This window comes from Pelodiscus sinensis, chromosome 9 (assembly GCF_049634645.1).
Source record: "Pelodiscus sinensis isolate JC-2024 chromosome 9, ASM4963464v1, whole genome shotgun sequence".
Classification (NCBI taxonomy): domain Eukaryota; kingdom Metazoa; phylum Chordata; order Testudines; family Trionychidae; genus Pelodiscus; species Pelodiscus sinensis.
The window spans coordinates 11,700,352-11,718,860 of NC_134719.1; the positions used below are offsets into that span (position 1 = coordinate 11,700,352).

Consider the following 18,509-nt stretch of genomic DNA (forward strand, 5'->3'; position numbering starts at 1 on the left):
TCTCGTCTAGTTCCTCAAGATGAAAGCTGCAGGTTTGTTTAGACTCAGTAATGTGCAACTTGCACCGCCTTTACATCCCCTCTGGATTCCAGAATAGTGGAAAACAGAATATCCTTTCTGAAGATCTGTAACGCCAAACGCTGGTCTCTCGTGAGCATGTGAGAGCTCCAAGCAAGCTCCCAAGACTGAACCGCAAGCCCCTGTAAGGAGAGATTCTTAAACAGCCATGCACAGCGCGGCTGGCAAGCCTGGGGCTCTAATGAGGCATCTTCCGTGGGAAGCGCTCAGTGGGTGCCGCTTGGATTTGTCCGGGTGCTGAGCTCCGAGCAGCCAGGCTTAGTGCTGTGCACACAGGAGGCCGCATAAACGCCAGGCCTGGGAATGACTGATGATCCCTGAGCTGAAACTGCTGTTTCCATTTAGTGGCTCTGAAGCTGGTGCCAAATTCTGGCAGCCCTGAGGAAGAAGTGGAGCAATAGCCGATAGCAGCTATTCCTAGCAAGGGCATGGACTCTTGCCTCCTTTGAAATGGAAGTGCTGGGCTCCTTAAGGCAGGTATGGCGCTATGCTGGTAGATACCTGAGACTTGGGGGGCCTAGGTGTCAAATCCACTCTCTTTTTGGGGGAAAACTGAGGGGAGGTCCCCTTCCATCATTCATAGGGGCACCCACCGCTCACTGAAGCTACTGCTAGACCATGTGTTTGTGCCAAGACTCGTGTTTGTGCCCTGGGAGTTGGTGCTCCCAGCACCGGCGGGTCTGGTCTTGACACTGGTGCCCTTGGTGCAGCTAGTATCAGTGCTTTCCTTCTCCACCCCCCCGCCCCCCCCACTTCCCAGGACTGAGCATGCTGCCTCGGCCGACCCAGAGTCCAGCACACAGCACGTTACCCAAGGCATGTTATGAAATAATAATCATCCCTGCAGGCACACAGCTGTGCAGTGGCTCCTTGCATGGTGTGTATGGTGAATATTAAATCCATCTCTCACGTGCTTGGGACTCGAGCCCCATGAATATGAGGATATCTGCAGGTATTGGTCTCCCCAGACATGGATGCAGGAATTTGTCTCGCTTTTGCGGTTGCGGCTGCACATTTTGTAGCTAGAACCCTGCAAATGTGCAGATATCCGCTTTATAGTGACAGATCGTTTTTGTAGATGTGGATATCAATTTTGTATTTGTGCAGGGCTCTGCTCGGACCTGCTGACTCGAACCAGTACATGCTAGTAATTAGAGATAATGGGGAAGCTCCATAAGGGGTTTTTCCTTCATTCCTCCCTCTGTCTGACACCCCCCCCCAACAGTGGCTTTAAATGTCTCCTGTGCTACTTCAATCCCTTGTTTAAAAAAGATGCTCACTGAATAGTCTCCTGTCTGTTTTGTGGGACGTGTCTACCTCTTCTGATCACCCGGTCCATCCCCTTCCCTCTCAGGTAGTGCAGAATCCACTCCTCCTGTTGGATCCGTTAATTTTGGGAGCATGGAACTGGTAAAGGCAAAGACCCTGTGTTTTGCATCTTTAAAAGATTAAGGTTTTTAACACATTCCTTGTAGGCGACTGGAGCATTAAGAGCCTTTCCCTTAACTCCTTTCTGTGTGGCTAAATAAATGTGAACCAGGGCAATTTAGTATGACAACTGAGGTGATGTCAAGTTTCTGTCTTCATCATGTTAAAGTATACTCTTGTTTTTAAAGCTTAATTTCTAGTACTTAGACAATTTGCTGTAGCTCCTGATTCCTTCTTTCCTGGGAAGGGGGGGAAGGATGAGTCAGCCCCCGCCAGCGGCATGGTCTTAATTATAGCGCCTGTCTAGTTAACTGCTTGTCACTTTTCATGCTCTTATTGTTCAGATTGAATAGTCGTTTATTAGTGTCATTATCTTTCCCTTCCTGAAGGGCAAGTAAACAAAAGCCTATCTTCTGAAAACCGATCAAAACCGTTGTTAGAATGAATTCTCAGACAGAGGAAGGTGCATCTTCTGTATGTCTTCCTTGAGACCCCAGCGCTTCCTTTATTTTTTTAACAGTATCTTTGAGCAGGTAGGTTGGAAGTGGCTTTACCCCTTCCCAATTTGCCTGGTTCGTTTTGGTCTCTTCTTCCTTTTTAGGATTCCTCTGCATTCTTGCATAGCATGGGAGCCAAGTTTTGCAGAAGAAACCAGTAGTTTTGGTGTACACCTTTTAATAGGATATGTGGGGGCTTTGGTTATGTTTTTGTTGTTTTTTTTTTTCTTCCTCAGAAGATGCTGAGCCTCCCATGCTCCGAAAATCAGCCCCTTTGTCTCATGTGGGGTACCCAAAATTACTACTCCACGTCTGAAAACCTTGGCTATTGCCTTCAAAGCAAATTGTGGGACAAGAGTGGAAGCTATTGCGGGACAAGGGTGGAAGCTGTCACAGATGCATTTTAACCAGAGACTTCACTTGGGACACTTTGCAAGAGTGAAATAACTTGAATTTGAGTCCTATGTCTTACCAGATTTTCCTGTTACTGTGGGGTGTGCTCATTTGCTAAGATTACTCTTCAGGGAGTAGGGGGGAAGTTTGACAATTCTGTCAGTATGCTGCTTGTGTCCTTGTGGAGCTCTGCTTCTTCCTTCTGCCACTTTCCTCCCCATGGAGCCATCTTGCTGGATCTAGGTTCCCCAGGACATGATTCTTCCCGCCCTAGAATCTGATGAACTCGCTCATGTTACCAGAGCATGTCTAAGAGGACCAATTTGCACTCATGAGCTGGCTGACTTCTTGTATGTCCCTGGACATGGTAGGCTGAGTTGGACAGCAGTGCCAAGCTGTGACCCTCGTGTGCGTTGGGATTTAGTGGGCTGGGTTTATCATCACTTTAAGCTGTCACCTTTATACACCCCCAGCACATCCCTATTCCCCCTTTCACATCACAACTGTTCTGCTAGTAACCCACTTGCTGAGCAAACCCCATGGGATTTTTGGGTATCATGGGGCATCTTTAGCTTAGGTTCAAAGAGCGGTTTTTGTGGAGTGAGTGGGGAAGCCAAAAAAAACACCCCCAAAAAGGGAGGATGGGGAGAGAGAAGCATAACCATTAAAGTTATTTCCAGGTAGTAGCCATACACGGGCAGGCAAGCAAACAAGAGTTACAAAAGTGACAAGGAGTCACCTTATAGACTAGCAGGTGTATTGGAGCATAAGCTTTCATGGGCAAAGACCCACATTGTAAAAGAGTTACAATATCTAACAAACCTGATTACAAAAGTTAGGACTAACAAACAACCGATTACATAAGGCAGGGTCGGGAGGCCATACCGAGAGAGAGAGAAATCTCACCATTCTGAAGATGGAATCGATCAGGGTTCTATTCCACTTAGTGAGGGTAGCTGGGGGTCCAAAGTGTTGGAGACGAGCAGAGCCACATCTTCCCTCCCCCCACCACGTGCGGTCAGTGAGAAGAAGATGAAGTCCCAATGGAACTGGTGTAGACTTTAGATCCAGGCATCGGAACACTTGACTTGAGCGTGGGTAGGGCTTTTTGTAGGGAAACAACAATGGTTCAAGAAGGAACATTAGATTGGTTTATAGGTAAACTGATGGTTCAGGGAGTATTCCAAAGCTGTGGTGTTTAGGCTGGACAATAGGAACAGATCATTCCTGCCAACGGGTGGTGTTCCTTAAAGGGTGCTCATAATGCACTTAGGCTGTTCCAGTATTTTGGATACCAATAGAGGATTTATTACTAAACTTGGTCTGTTAATTACTGAGCTGGCGTGGGTTCATTTGCATCTGGAGCAGAGATTTCCCATCCGGTAATGCTTCCCTGCTTTCTGTGTCCCAGAGTTCAGTGTGATTCTTGCCTTGAAATTGCTGTTCTCCATTCTGTATGCTAATGGAGATGCCTTTCTGTCCTATTTTTGATGTAAATTAGGCTAGGGGGAGTTGCCGGAGGGTTTGGGGTGTGTCTTCTGCCTTTTGATTGGCTTTGGCTTAGATCGAGGCTGGAGTGGGGCAGGGTAGGGCGGCAAGATTTTCAATGAGCCAAACAGGCTGGATCCTATGAGCTGGTAGGTAACACAAGTAGTTAATAATGAGGTTTTTTGGGAAGGGTCTGTTTACTGTCGTGTATGGGGAGCCCCTAGCACAAGGATGGGCAATAACTTTGGCAGGGAGGGGGCCACTTCACGAATGTTGGTTCACAGTTGTGGGTCGGCTCCACCTCTGGAGGGAGCGAAACCTTGGGCCACCAGGGGCGGTTCCCTCTAGGTGCTGTGCACCCCTGGCAGGGGGAGGAGACTTTGTACGCTCCCTCAACCCCAGGCCAGTTGGAACCTGCGGCCGGGGGAATGCACGAAGTCATTCGCTGTTCAAAGTGGCTGGTAGCTCCCTCCCCCCACTACCAGGGGTGTGCATAGGGTTGCCAGATGGTTTAACCAAAAATACCGAACACCCCTCCCCTCCCAAAAAAAAATTCTGTTTGGGGGGGAGCCCAATAAATAAATAAATAAAACATCATGGCCCCTTTAAGAAGAGGCTTTTTGCTGGTGGCCATCTTCTTTTTTCTGCTCCAGCCACAGGACAACTCCCCTAAGAGGAGTTCGGGGGGGGGGGGGGGGGGGCGCGTGCTGAATGTGTGTAAGGATGCCAGGTGTCCAGTATGTTCGCCTCCTGGCAGGGGGGGGAAAAAAAATCAGAAAATACAGGACATTTTAGGTGTCTGGTATTTTCTGAGTTTTTTACCAGACAGGAGGCAAAAATACTGGACTGTCCGGGTCAATACTGGACACCTGGCAACCCTACATGTGCGGGGGCGGGCTGTATCTTGCCCACCCCTGCCCTAGCACAATGGGATGCCAGTCCTGCCTGGGGTCTTTATTGTGACACACAAGTAATTGAAGTCTCACGCCAGAAGAGTTTTGGTGTGTGGAGTCAGGAAGAAGGGGCCTGGATGTGGACCCAAGCTTGCTTTGGCTGTGGCTATCCTGGGTAGCATCATTCTGGGACCTCTGGCCTGCAAGCCATGTTGTTACACTGAATGTTACAATCTAAGCTCGGTGAAGTTTTCACATGTAGTGTGGTTTTCAGATTCCTTTATAACCGAGCATGCTGGGCACAGAGTTAGTGGAAGCATTTGCGACTGGATATTTCTGCATGGCTCAGTGCTTGTATATAGGTAACCTGTGAAAAATATAACCCCGATTGCAAGGAATCTCTTCTACCTTCTTCTCCAAGGAGAGCAGCAGTGTAATTGATTAGTTTCTTTCACTCAAATTTCTGAGCAGAGCAGAGTAGAGGTTGCTGCTTTTTCTTCCTTGCTAGGTTCTTGCCACTTTAGAGCATTCAAGCTGTTGTACTGGCCCGTAGATCGCAAACAGATCTCTGGATGAGTTCTTCCTCCCTGCTGTTGCTCATGCGTTTCCTGTCAGAGCTCCAACCCCTTGAGTCAGTCTCTCAGTGGAGAAATGCTGCTCTCAGTGTTAGCTTCTGTGGGTCATCTGAAGGCTACTTGAAAGAATGTAGAGATCAGCTGAGCACTCTGCAGGGATGGGCAGGATACGGCCCGGGGCTATATCTGGCCCACCAAGCCATTTGATGCAGCCCACGGCCGCCCTGCTGCTTCCCCCAACCCGGGCCAATCGAGACCTACGGGCGGGGGTGTGCACAAAATCATTCGCTGTTCAAAACAGCTGGTGGTTCCTTCCCCCCACCAAGGGTGCACAGCGCCTAGAGGGAGCCACCAGCCATTTTGAACAGCGAATGACTTCACCCACTCCCCTGCCCACAATTGGCGTGGGGCAGGGAAGTGTGAGAAGTCTCCTCCCGTGTCCAGGCACACACAGCACCCAGAGGGAACTGCCCCTTCTCCGGAGGCCTTGCCCCTTCCAGGGGGCGGAGCCAGTCCACGACCACAAACCAGTCCGTGAGGCGCCCCCTGCCTGTGCCCTAACACAAAGCTTGGCAAGGATAGCACCACTGCCTCAGTTACACGTCTCTGGCAGGCAACTGGGGAAGTCTAGGCTACGAACATCAATCCTTTGAGCCACTGACCAGTCAAATACTCAAGCAAATATGTGCCCCCCTCTCCAACACGATCATGCCGTCTGGCGAGTGTCAACAAAATTTATTTTTGAGGATTTCCCAGCTTCCAGTTATGAGACCAGATATCCCAGGAGATATCTCAAAAGGGGGTCGTTACCTGTCGGATATTGCAAGGTGGTTACATGGGGGTCACAAGTTGTCAGCTCTGTGATGCTGACAGCCCTGAGCCCCTGTTAAATTACCCCCTCCCAATTCTTAATGTATAAGGAGGGGGTCACACTCAGAGGCTTGATGTGTGAAAGACATCACCTATACAAAAAGTTTGAAAACCACTGCGCTGATCTGTCCTGGGTCTCAAATGCTGGGAGTGTGCAGCCCTCTTGGGCCATTAACAGAAAGTATTCCAGGGTTGGATCACACAGACCTCTGAAAATGTAATAATCCTGAGTTACAAAATACTGTGGGGGGAAGTATGGCATGACGAGTAAAATGAGGCAGATGTTATATAGGCAGAATATGGCAATCCAATAACTAGAAGTCTCATTACTAGTAGGGCTGTCAAGCGATTAAAAAAATTAATTGCGATTAATTGCGTGCACTGCCCCTTTGAAACGCTCGGCTAACCCCAGGCTCAATGCAGCTGCCCCTGTGAAATGCAGCGACGGCGTTTCAAAGGGGCAGAGCCACGGAAGCCCGGGATCAGCTGGAGTCCTCGGCTGAGCCTGGCTTGGTGCAGTGCTGCCCCTTGGAAAGGCTGCCCCACCGTTTCCAAGGGACAGCGCTGCGGAAACCCAAGACCAGCTGGAATCCTCCGCTCACCCCAGGCTCAGTGCAGCTGCCCCTTGCAAAGGCTGCTCCAGTGTTTCCAAGGAGCAGCACCATGGGAGCTCAGGGTCAGCTGGAGTGCCTAGCTGATCCCAGGCTCCTAATGCGCTGCCCCTTTGAAGCACTGGAGCAGCGTTTCAAAGGGGCAGCGCAGCATTAACGCCTGTGATTAACGTGTTGAAAAAATTAACACATTAAGCCAGTGGTCCCCAACATTTTGGGGCTGCCACGCATGTGGGGGCGGGGGCCGGGCATGTGCCGTGTGCCTGGGGCCCAGGGCACAAGAATGGCTCTTGCTGGCCCTGGTCACTAGGCAGGTACACATAAATGCCCATGGCGCCCGCGGGCACCGTGTTGGGGACCACTGCATTAAGCCTTCCCTGCGTTAATCTCAGGCATTAATGCACATCAATTGACAGCCATAATTACAAGCCATGTCACCTGAGTGGTGCATTCTATCTTCATTGAGCCAGGAATCACAGGGAAGAGCGTAGCTATTTCCCACTTCTGTGCTGTTCTCCAGTTTTCACATTTCCACCTTTCTTTTGTTCTCTTCCTGCTTTTTCCATTACATCTTCAGGGAGCGCCTTCCTCGTATACCTTCTGCCGCACGTGTGGAGCGAGTGCACAGGAGTCAGAAAAGCCACGTGCATTTCTTCAAGCAGGGCACAGTGAGGGCTGTGCACACTTTTCTAGCTAGCTCTGTGATGCCCAGACCCTTGTCACATTCCCCCCAGACAGAAACGTCTGCTCCTGAAATCTGCTTCCACTGCCTTGCCCCATTTCAATTGAACCCATGGTAGCATGTTCTAAATCAGAACCTCATTGCTCTCAGGCAATGCTCCTTCTACTTTTTCCATCTACAGGCAGAATAAATGTTATGCACACAGAGACATGTGCAGGTGTGTTTTCTATTGGTGGTGCACATGCTGCCGACTGTGAGTGCTCTGCTAATCAGCTGGGTGGCATTGGAATCTTTCCTGGGTGGCTGACAAACACTCAGCTTACAGGGAACACTTGTCTCAGGGGTGTGTGTGTGTGTGGTGTGTGTGTGTGTGTGTGTGCGTGTGCGTGCGTGTTTCCTTTTTTGGCTTGCCCCTTGCAGGCTTACATGTTAGCAGTTTCAGTCTCTAAATGGAAAAACTGGCTGTGCACCAGTGCACATCTTAGCTCCCTGCTATAAGGTGCAGATCTTCTGGCGCTCAAAGAAAGGCCAGCTCAAGGTTTTCCATAGCTGTGAGGTATAAAAAACAAAAGCAAAATGATCTTTCAGGAGATGTGGAGGAGAGGGAGAGCTTACATGTAACTTAGTGGAGGCTTTTAGGGAGAAGGGTTGAAGCCCAGATGCTAGATACGTAGTTTTAGAATGTGGTAGTCATTTTGAAAATCAGTATGTTGCAAATGCTAATACAGAGAAGACAAACATTCATAGGTATAACTTGCCTACATAAGGACGGCCACACTGGAGTCAGACCAAAGGTCCATCTAGCCCTGTATCCTGTCCTCTGACAGAGTCCAGTGCCAGGTGCTCTAAAGGGAATGAAAAGAACAGGGAATCAAGTGATCCATTCCCAGCTTCTGACAAACAGAGGTTAGGGACACCATTCTTGCCCATCTTGAATTTAACCTCCATTAATTTATCTAGCTCTTTTTTGAGCTCTGTTCGTCTTGGACTTTACATCATCCTCTGGCAAGGAATTCCACAGGTTATGTGGAAAAATTCTTCCTTTTGTTTGTTTTTTAAAATCTGCTACCTATTAATTTAATTTGATAACCTAACCCCTGGTCCTTGTGTTATGGGAATGAGTAAATAACTCTTCTGCATTCACTTTTTCCACACTAGTCATGATTCTATTGGTTTCTATCATATCCTTCCCTTAGTCATCTCTTTTTGCAAACTGAAAAGTCCTAGTCTTATTAATCTCTTCCCATATGGTAGCCGTTACAGATCCCTAATCATTTTTGTTGTCCTTTTCTGAACTTTTTCCAGTGCCAAGATCTCTCTCTTTGAGATGGAGCAACCACATCTACGAATTATTTTCTCCATACAAGTCTTGGGCTAAGCCCATCCAAACCAAAACAAGAGGATTATAAATGATTCCAAGTAGCAAACTTAAATGTGTATAAACATCTAGGCCACCAAAGCTGAGCAGAGGTAGCGACTGAGTGAACCTTGCAGACAGAAGTTCACAGAAGCCCAAAAAGTTTGTGGCCAGAATTTTCAGAGTTGGGTGTTTAACAGTCAGTATCTGACTCCATCTTAGGCACTTAAATATGTGGGTTACAGTTTTCAAACTCTAGAGCACAACATGAGGCACTGGAATAAGTGGCCTGACTTTTTTTTCTTTCTTCCTTCCAAAGGCTCTGAGCACCTCTGACTTGCACTGATTTCAGAGGGGAGCTGCGGATACTGAGTATTTCTGAAAATCAGGCCACTTATTCCTCTGCCTAACTGTAGGCAACTGAATTTGAAAATCCTGACCTAGATTCTCTTCAGAAAGCTCTTGAGTCTGGAAATCTCACGTGACCTGGTGGATTGAGAGTCCCAACGCTTCCTGCTTCAGAAGGGCCAGAAACAAAGCAAGAACCACTTTGCTCATGTTGTTTTTCAGTGGAATCTTTTGCTTCTGGCACTGGCTGCATGCCAGGGGTACAGAATGGCCAATGGGAATCGAGGGCGGGGAGGTAGGTTTAAACCTCAGACTCTGGCTTGAGTGTCTCTTCTGCCGGTCTCCAATAATCAGAAAAATAATACATCTTGTGGTCAAGGGGATGGTCTTGTGGTTTTGTTGCAATGGCATTCAGTTCCCACGCTCACCATTCGGATTGCCCTGGCAGTCTGCAGGGTTGTGTAGCGGCTCACAAACCTTGCCCACTGCAGCATGCTGTAATTGAATCACGGGTGATCTTCGCTCCTGGCCCAGCAGCTAGTGCCATGTGGTTGTGGGATACCTCGCTGTCAGAGGTGTTATCCGACCAGAGCGGGCCATTGGTCCTAGCTTTGTGTCATGATTCCGACTTTAGGCAATAGCAAAGGCATACATTCTCCATAATCTACCCGGCCAGTCCAGTGCTATATCAGTGTGCAGGAGGAGGAAATTCATCCTCTGTGCCAATGGGTGATCCATTTATTTCCTATAGGGATAGCAAAACAAAGAGGCAGTAAAAAGGAGAAGGCTTTGCAGAGATGCATAGGCTTTGAACCATGACTGGCTGGCTTGTAACTTTAAGGCTGCTTCTAAAAATAGACTTCTCCTGGCATGTTGCTAGTGTGGGGAGGCTGGGAAGTCACATCATGGACTAACAGGTGTGGTGGTTTATTTATTTATTTTTAAGCTTCAGCAAGAACTAACCAAAGCTGAAGTCCTTCTATCCAGGATGTGTGGCTTGTGAGTTGCATGGGGTACAGTGGTCCTGCAGCACTCTGGGGCTAGCACAGGAGCTGGAATCCAGTTCACTGGGTGAGAGTGTGATATTTTAATATAAATGTACTTGACACACATTGTAATCTCTAACCTGAGAATTGAACCGTTTCGGGAACATCTTATAACAGTAGCTATGGAAACGGAGCTCGCCTATTACAAATGCAGTAGGGGAGGCTAAAGCTGCGTGGAGAGACGGCACTGTGTTCAGATATGCCGAGCCCAAAAGAACAGGGGACATTTTCAACAGAGAAGGCTTAATTTTGAAAACAAACCCATTAAAACGTCTGCAGATCATCTGCAAGGGAAGCTGCTGCAGTGAGGACTTTGTATCAAGAGAGAAAAAGAAGCTCGGAAAGAAGAGGAAAGTTCAGAACAAAATCTAGACTGGTGTCTGGTCAGTTACTCATCGGGGTCAAGTTAATCTCTGGTGTAATTTCATTGATGTAAAAGGACACAGCACGATCATCTAATCAGTTTAAAAGTTTTCCGAACCTGCCGCTGGTGTGATGGTGGTTGTGGTGTGGTTTTTTTTTTTTGGTGGCTTTATAATTACAGCTTCCATTTTTAAAAAACAATTTTTTTGTCCCCTGTTGGTTTGTGTGAGACTCAAACAAGGGAAACTGACTTTACAGGGGAAGCTATGAAAATGGCTAGGTACAAACTACCGTCCATCCACATAAGTAAAATGCACATGCTTGTTTTCTTTCTCTCTCTCTCTCAACTTATTTGTTAGGTTAGTGCCCTTTTACTTAGGAACAAATTTGCCTTCATGAGTCAGAAAAGCCTTCAATTTGCAAGCCAAAGCAGCCAGACAAATGGGGAAGTAGAAGGGTCCAGACTTATGGATCATCTGGCTAGTAAAACACAGAGTTCTGAGAAGTAAATTAGTATGTTGCTATATTCTATCTTGTTTACTAAAGATGTGGAATGTATCCTGTTTCAAAGTGCCCAGGGCCCAAACATTATGTATGGTGTAGGGAAGCGGTGGGGAACCTCAGGCCTGGGGGGCCAGATGTGGCCCCCAGCTTGCCTGGATCCAGCCCCTGAGGCTCAGCATTGGGGAGCCTGTACTGGCACTCCCTTCCATCCACCTGCAGGGCTGGAACCTACAAAGTCTACTAGCCTGGGCCCGTTTAGGCGCTGGTGTGCAAGGAGAATGTGGGGAGTGTTTTTCTCCTTCTCGTTCAGGGGCGTCTCACTTGTGTGCGGCCCCCGACTGGTTTTTCTGTGGGTCAGCAGCCCCTGACCCAAAAAAGGTTCCTCACCCCGTTGTAAGGAATAAACTGCTGTGTGAGCTGCTGCTGTTTCCATCAGTCTGACTGTAGACGGGCGAGGCAATGTAGGTTCTGGATTTGATCTCCGAACGCTCTCAGCGTACGGGAAGAGCCAGCCCGGCAAGCAGCTGGTGAGCTGAAAACCATGCTGTGCTCTTTCTGATGGCAGGAAATTCTCCACCTCAAATATTTTGAACAGAAAATTGGATCTTTTGACTAAATGGTATTTTTTGCGAAGTGTTGGCTTTCTGTGGAGAATGTACATTTCATCGCTTTACTGGAAACGGAAATATTTTGGCTGTCACCTGAAATATTTTGATTAACAAATGGCAGTCTTGCCTCAAGGGGGTTGTAATCCTGGAGGCCTTATGTTCCTATTGACTCTTACGGGATAAGTTCTTGGAACGGACTGTCGTTTCAACGGTGCACCACTTTCACCGTGTTGGATGAGAGGAGGGTGTCCGGAGTCCTGACCCTGGCCTACCACGGGACAACCGCAGCCACAAAGTGCCCCTTTTGAATCAGGGTATTTTGAGTTTTCATTGTGTTTTCTGACCAGCGCGCTTTCCAATGACTGCCTGGTAACTGGAGGTGGGTCAGAACCAGCCCCCCACCCACCATGGCTGCATTCTAAATGCTGGGGCAATATGGGGCCAGGCATAGCCTAGCCCTATCTCCAGCAGTGAAGAATTTTCCTTTGGAACTTTCCTGAGCCTTCTGCCTACCCGGACTGGGAGTTCTGTGGGGGCTCAGCTCCAAATGGCCCCTCTTTTTGGTGCTGTTAGATGATAAATAATGATTCCCACGGCGGAACCAGATGCTGCTCACTCTCCCTTTCTGGCCTGACTCTGCTAACAGAAAGGAGAAATGTTCGGGGGTTTTTTTGCCTGTCTGGTAACTGCTGCAGGGTTAAGAAGGTGCCACTTCTGGCCAGGAATTCTGATTCCAGCCATGCTCCGCTCCATTGTTGCTGGGGAACTGGATGGCTTATCCCCTGGGAGCTCCTTTGACACACCCCATCTTGGCATGCTAGCCCAGCAGAGCATGGTTCGCTTCTCCCTGAGACACATGGGAAAAGGGGCTTTTACTTTTTTTTTTTTTTTTTTTAAACCTGGACTGTGTCATGTGTTCCTGATATGGCTCCCCCCAAAGGCCTTGGATTAGTGGCTTAGTTCTTAGCCCCGAGCCTGGCAAGCGAGTGACCAGCAGCTCTGAGCCTTAAGGAGGCCCCATCTGCAAAGCACCTCACTTGGGAAGCCTGGGAAGCCTTCCTGCCCCTCCGCCAACTTGTGCCTGGCTGTGGGGTCAGGGCAGGCTGCAGCCGGGTCCCTGCTCGCTGCCACAGGTGCTGAGTTCTCTGTGTTTTCTCCCCTCCTCTCCAGGGCTCCGCCTCTACACTGCTGGCCATGGAGGGCGGGCAGGGCTACCGCAATCCCACTGAGGTGCAGATGAGCCAGCTGGTGCTGCCCTGCCACACGAACCACCGTGGCGAGCTCAGTATCGGGCAGCTGCTGAAGTGGATCGACACCACCGCCTGCCTCTCCGGTAAGCGTGTTCTTCCCCCCCCCCCCCCCCAGTTTGGCAGCCCGCTGGCCGCGCAGGAACAAACAGGGCTGCTGACTTTCTGATGTCTGAAAACCGGACGTTACAGCAGGAAAACCAGAATCTTCCCCTTGTGCAGCCTCTTCCCCCGCCTGTCACACTCCCCCTTCCTCCTTGCTCAATCCCGCCCCAGCTGGGCTCCAAGGCTAGGAGGGGAGCCTTCCTGCCCATGAGATGCAGGTAGGAGGTGGCCCCAGCTGAGCAGGGATTGATGTGGGTCAATGACACAGCCTCTCCTCCTTTGGTCCCCACCCATGGCAACTGGACTTCAGGTGTCCAGTCAGGACATGTGAGCCCACGTGGAACAAGTCCCCTTTCAGCCGGACTTTCTGATTGAAAACTGGACACGTGGCAGCTAGCTCAGGGATACTGGTCAGATGGGCCAGGCCAGCTTTGATCCAAACCACCTTTTTGTGCTCTGCCTGTCCCTTGTTTTCTTTCATTCCCCTCCACTCTCCATAGAACTCGTCAGCCTTCCAGGTAGCCATGAAATCAGCTGAGGTTCCCTCTCCTTTCTCTATGGAGACAAGAGAACAATTATGACTGTGAATCAAGGATGTAACCTTTTAATAATTGGTGACAGATTTATCTTCCCAGGTAGTTCAATACGGATCCATTCAGTGCTTGGTCTGAACATCTATGGGACACTACCATGGTATCCTCTCCCTAGCTTGTCTTCACATGAGTCATTGGGTCTCCAATTCTTCCCTTCCCTCCCTGCCAAGCTCCCCCTCCTGTCTGTCTATCTGATGTGGGTCAGAAGAGCTCAGAGGGAAGCTGTTATGAACAGAGCAGCCCTGAGTCTGGGCAGCCTAAAATACAGCAGAGAGCTAAAAGTATGGCCTTTGCTACTGGAGTTTCATCTGATTGGTTATTAACAAAGGAAACGTGACCCACGAAGAGAATATGCAGGGACAATATTGATCTTAAAACTAGGTAGCAGATTTGTTCCTGCCATTAGAAAGGCCCAGTCTGTTTCCTGGCTAATACAGGAGTGTCTTGGTCGAGCAGTCTGCTGTGGCTCAAGACCATGAGAGCCATCCACAGGGCATACTCCTGTTCTAACCACTAGGCATGGCTGCTCACACCACAGTCCTATGACACGAGTTCAGCAACAGAGCCAAGCATGTGCTCTATTGAGACCAGGGGGCTTGCTCTTAAAGCTTAGCACATGCTGCATTACTCTCCTCTGCTGAGATGTCTTGCTGAGCTGGTGCCAAAGGGAGGATGCTAAATTAGACAAACCAATAATCTTGTCTGGCCCAGCAGTTCTGTCCCAGTGGACCAGGATCCTGTGTCTGAGTGTGGTCCGACAATGGGGCCATACTGCTGAAGACACCTGTATTATAACACGACAATGCGGGGGGAGCCAGAGAGAACAGGCAAACTTTATATGTGGAGCGGAAGCAAATAAAATGATGACTGGGTTAGTCCTTAAATGAAAGTCTTTCCAAATTATTGGGGGATCAAATATGAAGGGGAGAGCTGGGATGTAATTCAGAGCGAGGCAGCAGCGTGATGGTGCAGGAAACCCGGGTAAACAGCTCTTCAGGGAGCTTCTCAGAAACAGAAGCAAGATCCGAGGGGGATTGGCATGGAATTGGATCCTGCTTCCTAAGAGGTGGATGGGAGACCGCTCCCAAAGAAGCACAATTGCACAATCTAGTGCATGGAAACTCTGAGCTAGGATGGAGTCTGATGCCATAGTCAGTTCTCTGTGGTCTGGGAGGCAGATCACTGGAAGGCTCTATGAAGTGGTCCACAGAAGGAACAGGGGCGGCAGGTTTGTATAATTTTTGGTGGTGCCCCATTAGCCACAGCCCCTGACTCCTGTTAACCAGGCCCCTGGAGGTAACATGCTCGGGGCAAGACGGACACATGACCAGAAGTAAAAGGTGTCATGTCACCCCTCTCGAAGGACTTTTCCCACCATCCTCCTACCAACAGGGATCAGTCTGGCTCCCACCAAACCCCCCTCATGCAACTATCCTGCAATTGCATTAACCCAGTGTGTGTGACATTAACTCGGGGGCAGAGAGGCTGGGGGAAGTGTTCCCTCTAAGACTACGTCTACACTCACGGCTTCTTGTGCAAGTACAGCCGTTCTTGGGCAAGAACCCACAGAGCATCCACACTGCCCGCCTGCTCTTGTGCAAGGAAAGTTACAGGATGGCATGGTAAGGGAGGGCGTCTTGCGCAAGAGCTACACCCTTTTCTAACAGGTGTAAGCTCGTTTGCGCAAGAGGGCAGTGTGGATGCTCGGCAGGGATTTCTTGTGCAAGAAACCCCTATGGCTAAAATGGAGCCATCGGAGCTTTCTTGCGCAAGAGAGCGTCCACACTGCCATGGATGCTCTTGTGCAAAAGCACAGCTCACACATGGCAGTGTGGACATGTTCTTGTGCAAGACTTCTTGCACAAGAACCCTTGCACAAGACATTCTTGCCCAAGAAGCTGCCAGTGTAGACATAGCCTAAGAGTTTCCACCCATGAGCAGAATGAATTTTGTGTTGTGCACCAGTACTGAGTTCATGTGGCTTGTTTGGATGTGCCACTGTGGCACCCAAGTTATTAATAAATACTTTATAAACCTTTACCTTTTCTCTCTGCTGCCATGTCTCCTCCCCTTGCTCCATCAGCTCCTCTGGTGCCTGTTGCCCCCAACTTCTCACCCTCTTCTGATGTCCTGACTCCTGCCCTTCTCACTGCCCTCAGCCCTCCTGCAACCTGCCCCCCTCCATCAGCCCTTCTCTACCCCTTGTGCCCACTCCTCGAGGAACCCCACTCTGATCATGTGAGCTACCCCTCCTCATCCCCTCTTCTAACACCTCCCTCTACACACCTGCCCTGCCTCTCTCCTCTGGTGCTGGTCCCTCCCCTGCAGGTGTCTGCCCTTCTGCTTCACCCCCAGAATCTCCTGGCACCTGCACCTTCCCTTACCCCTGCACCCTCCTGGTGCCTCCCCCTTCCCTTACTGCCCCTGCCCCCTTTGCCCTCTTTTTCCCTGATGCCCACCCCTTCACCATCCTCTGCTCCCGTTTCCCTCATGCCCCTGTGCCCTCACACATGACTTGCTCCATCCCCACCTTTCTCATGCCCACCTCTTCTTTCAAGCCTTCTCCCAGCACCTCCCATTCCCCCCTCTATCCTTCAGTTGCCTGCCCCCTCTCCCACTGACACCTCCCCTCCTGCCCTTTTCCTCATTATCCGCAGTTGGTCCCCTGGCATTTGTCTCACCTCCACACTGTCTCTTGGTGCTTTCCCCTTTCTTCCCCCTCCCCCTCTGCGCAAGCCTCTTCCTCTCCCACCCCTTACCTTTCCCCTTACCTTACTTTCTGCCTTCCACTTTGTGGGGCCGGAGTCTACGCTTGGGCCCCAGAAATCTCCAGACTCCGAATCTGGAGCTAGGCCACGTGGCGCAACGCTGCGCCGAGCAGTTTTAAAGTCCCGGGCTGTGATGTCACATCACACCCAGACGTCTCCCCGCTTAACTGTAAACGCTGCACATGGCAGCAGCAGCCGGCAGTGCAGGCTGGCAAGGGGGAGCTGGACTGAAAGCTGTGCATGGCAGGGAAGGGACAGGGATGGGGGGGAGGGATGCTCTGGGGCTGGGGTGGGCAGATGCGCGGGGGGGCCGGCAGGTGGGGGCTGGGGCCCACTCCAGGCAGGGCCGGAGGAGAGACCCAGCTCCAAATATTGGTGGAGCAGGGTCCCTGGCTCTGAATATTACTGGAGCATGGGCATCACGAGCCCATATAACTCACCGCCCATGGAAAAAAAAAGATTAGAGAACCCTCTCTTAGCCATGGCAGTGTCGCATTTTCTGAAATGATATTGTCTCCCTGTGCATCTGGAGAGAGACCACTGTCCCTGTAATAGTCCTGTGGGCCAGCTGTCTGCAATGTCCTGCAGTAGGTGTGGTCACAATGCAGTTCTTGCGAGGCTGTCTCAGTACTTGTCTTGCAGTACCATGCTTCCCGAGTTACCTGTTGGTTACACACAGCACAGCTTCTAGCTCCAACTCCATTATCAAATACAGTTGTAAACATTTTAAATAAAATGTTGGCAAGAGCTTGATAAGTGATGCTGTTCAGCTGGGTTTCCAGTTTGGGGATTGCACTTTCAAGAAATCTGTAGCAGGAAGATAGGCCTGTGGTTAAAGTAGGATTTGGGACTCCAGGTTCTGCCACAGACTTTCTGTGTGACCTTAGGCAAGTCACTTAATCTATCCGTGCTTCAGTTCCCCGTCTGTGAAAATGGGGACAACAGCACTTCCCTGTGTTGTGAAGCTACATGCAAAATGCATTAAAGCTTGTGAAGCTCTTTGAGGTCTGTTGATGAAAAGCACCATATAAGCGGTAGATATTAGTATTTATCAAACCCACGCTCTTAGAGATCTCCTAGCCACAGGAGATAAGGAGAAAGTTTCCAGTGTATAGCTAGGAGGCCTTGAAAATATAAACTACCCACCAATTGTTCATAAGATAAATATACATCCTAGTAACAGACATGAATGTGGAGGGAGACTTGAGGACACGCTGATAAATTAGATCATGTTTTAAAATTCTATCTCTACTTAGTAGAATGTCCAATTGGTTTAACTGTTGCAATATATGTTTGACAGATTTTGGGGGGAAACCTACGAAGAAAACGGCTCCATAGATTTGCTCAGTTAGCGTACTGGGAGTAGTATGCCTGTGTGACTGGAAAGATCAGACAAGTAATCTGTCTGCTGGTCATTGTTAAACACATAAAGCCTTTGATTAAGGGACATAGCAATGGGCATTTTCTCAGTGTAACCTGTGCTGACCCTCAACACAAAGGGAATCTTGTGTCCTACATGCAATGGACAGTGTGGATCTGCAGAGATCAGGGTTGCTTATGTCTGTTCCAAGTCTGCAACTTGAGTTGCAAGACCAGAAAAAGTCCAGTTATTGGGTGCACTGATTGCATGACGGTAACTGGTGCCGTTTTGTTCTCTTTTTCAGCCGAGAGACATGCTGGCTGCCCCTGCGTCACGGCTTCTGTGGATGATATCTATTTTGAGCACACGATTAGGTAAATGCCTTTTTCCTCTCTTGCAGTTTCCCTGGCTTTGAAAAAAAAATTCTTCTCTGGCATGCAGCAAATATTGAAGATTTAGAGTCTGTATGCAATGTTAATGATCCCTTCTATTCTGGATAAAGGTCATCCCTCCCCCAACCCAGTCCAGAGGGAATGTAAGCCACAGTGGCTCTGAACCCAGGATCTGAGGTGGACCCTGCAGAATACCTACATGTTAAGGGCTAGAATCCCCCTGGGACCTGGCAGTGAACAGCCTCATATTACTTCTCTAATAATATTGATGTTTAGTTCATTTGGGAGGCTTTTTGCTTTGGT

The 18,509-nt window shown here is 49.4% G+C and overlaps 1 protein-coding gene across 3 annotated transcripts in view; it reads left to right on the forward strand.

Annotated features, from left to right (window-relative positions):
• The window catches only part of ACOT11 (acyl-CoA thioesterase 11), a 122,598-nt gene that overhangs the window by 70,507 nt on the left and 33,582 nt on the right, over positions 1-18,509 (forward strand). For 2 of the 3 annotated variants that reach the window (XM_025189817.2, XM_025189819.2), the window contains 2 exons: positions 12,912-13,074; positions 18,119-18,188. In XM_025189817.2, coding sequence (XP_025045602.1) covers positions 12,912-13,074; positions 18,119-18,188 — 233 coding nt within the window. Of the gene's footprint in view, positions 1-10,267; positions 10,292-12,911; positions 13,075-18,118; positions 18,189-18,509 lie in introns of those variants that run through there. The other variant, XM_075936027.1, reaches the window with a different exon arrangement.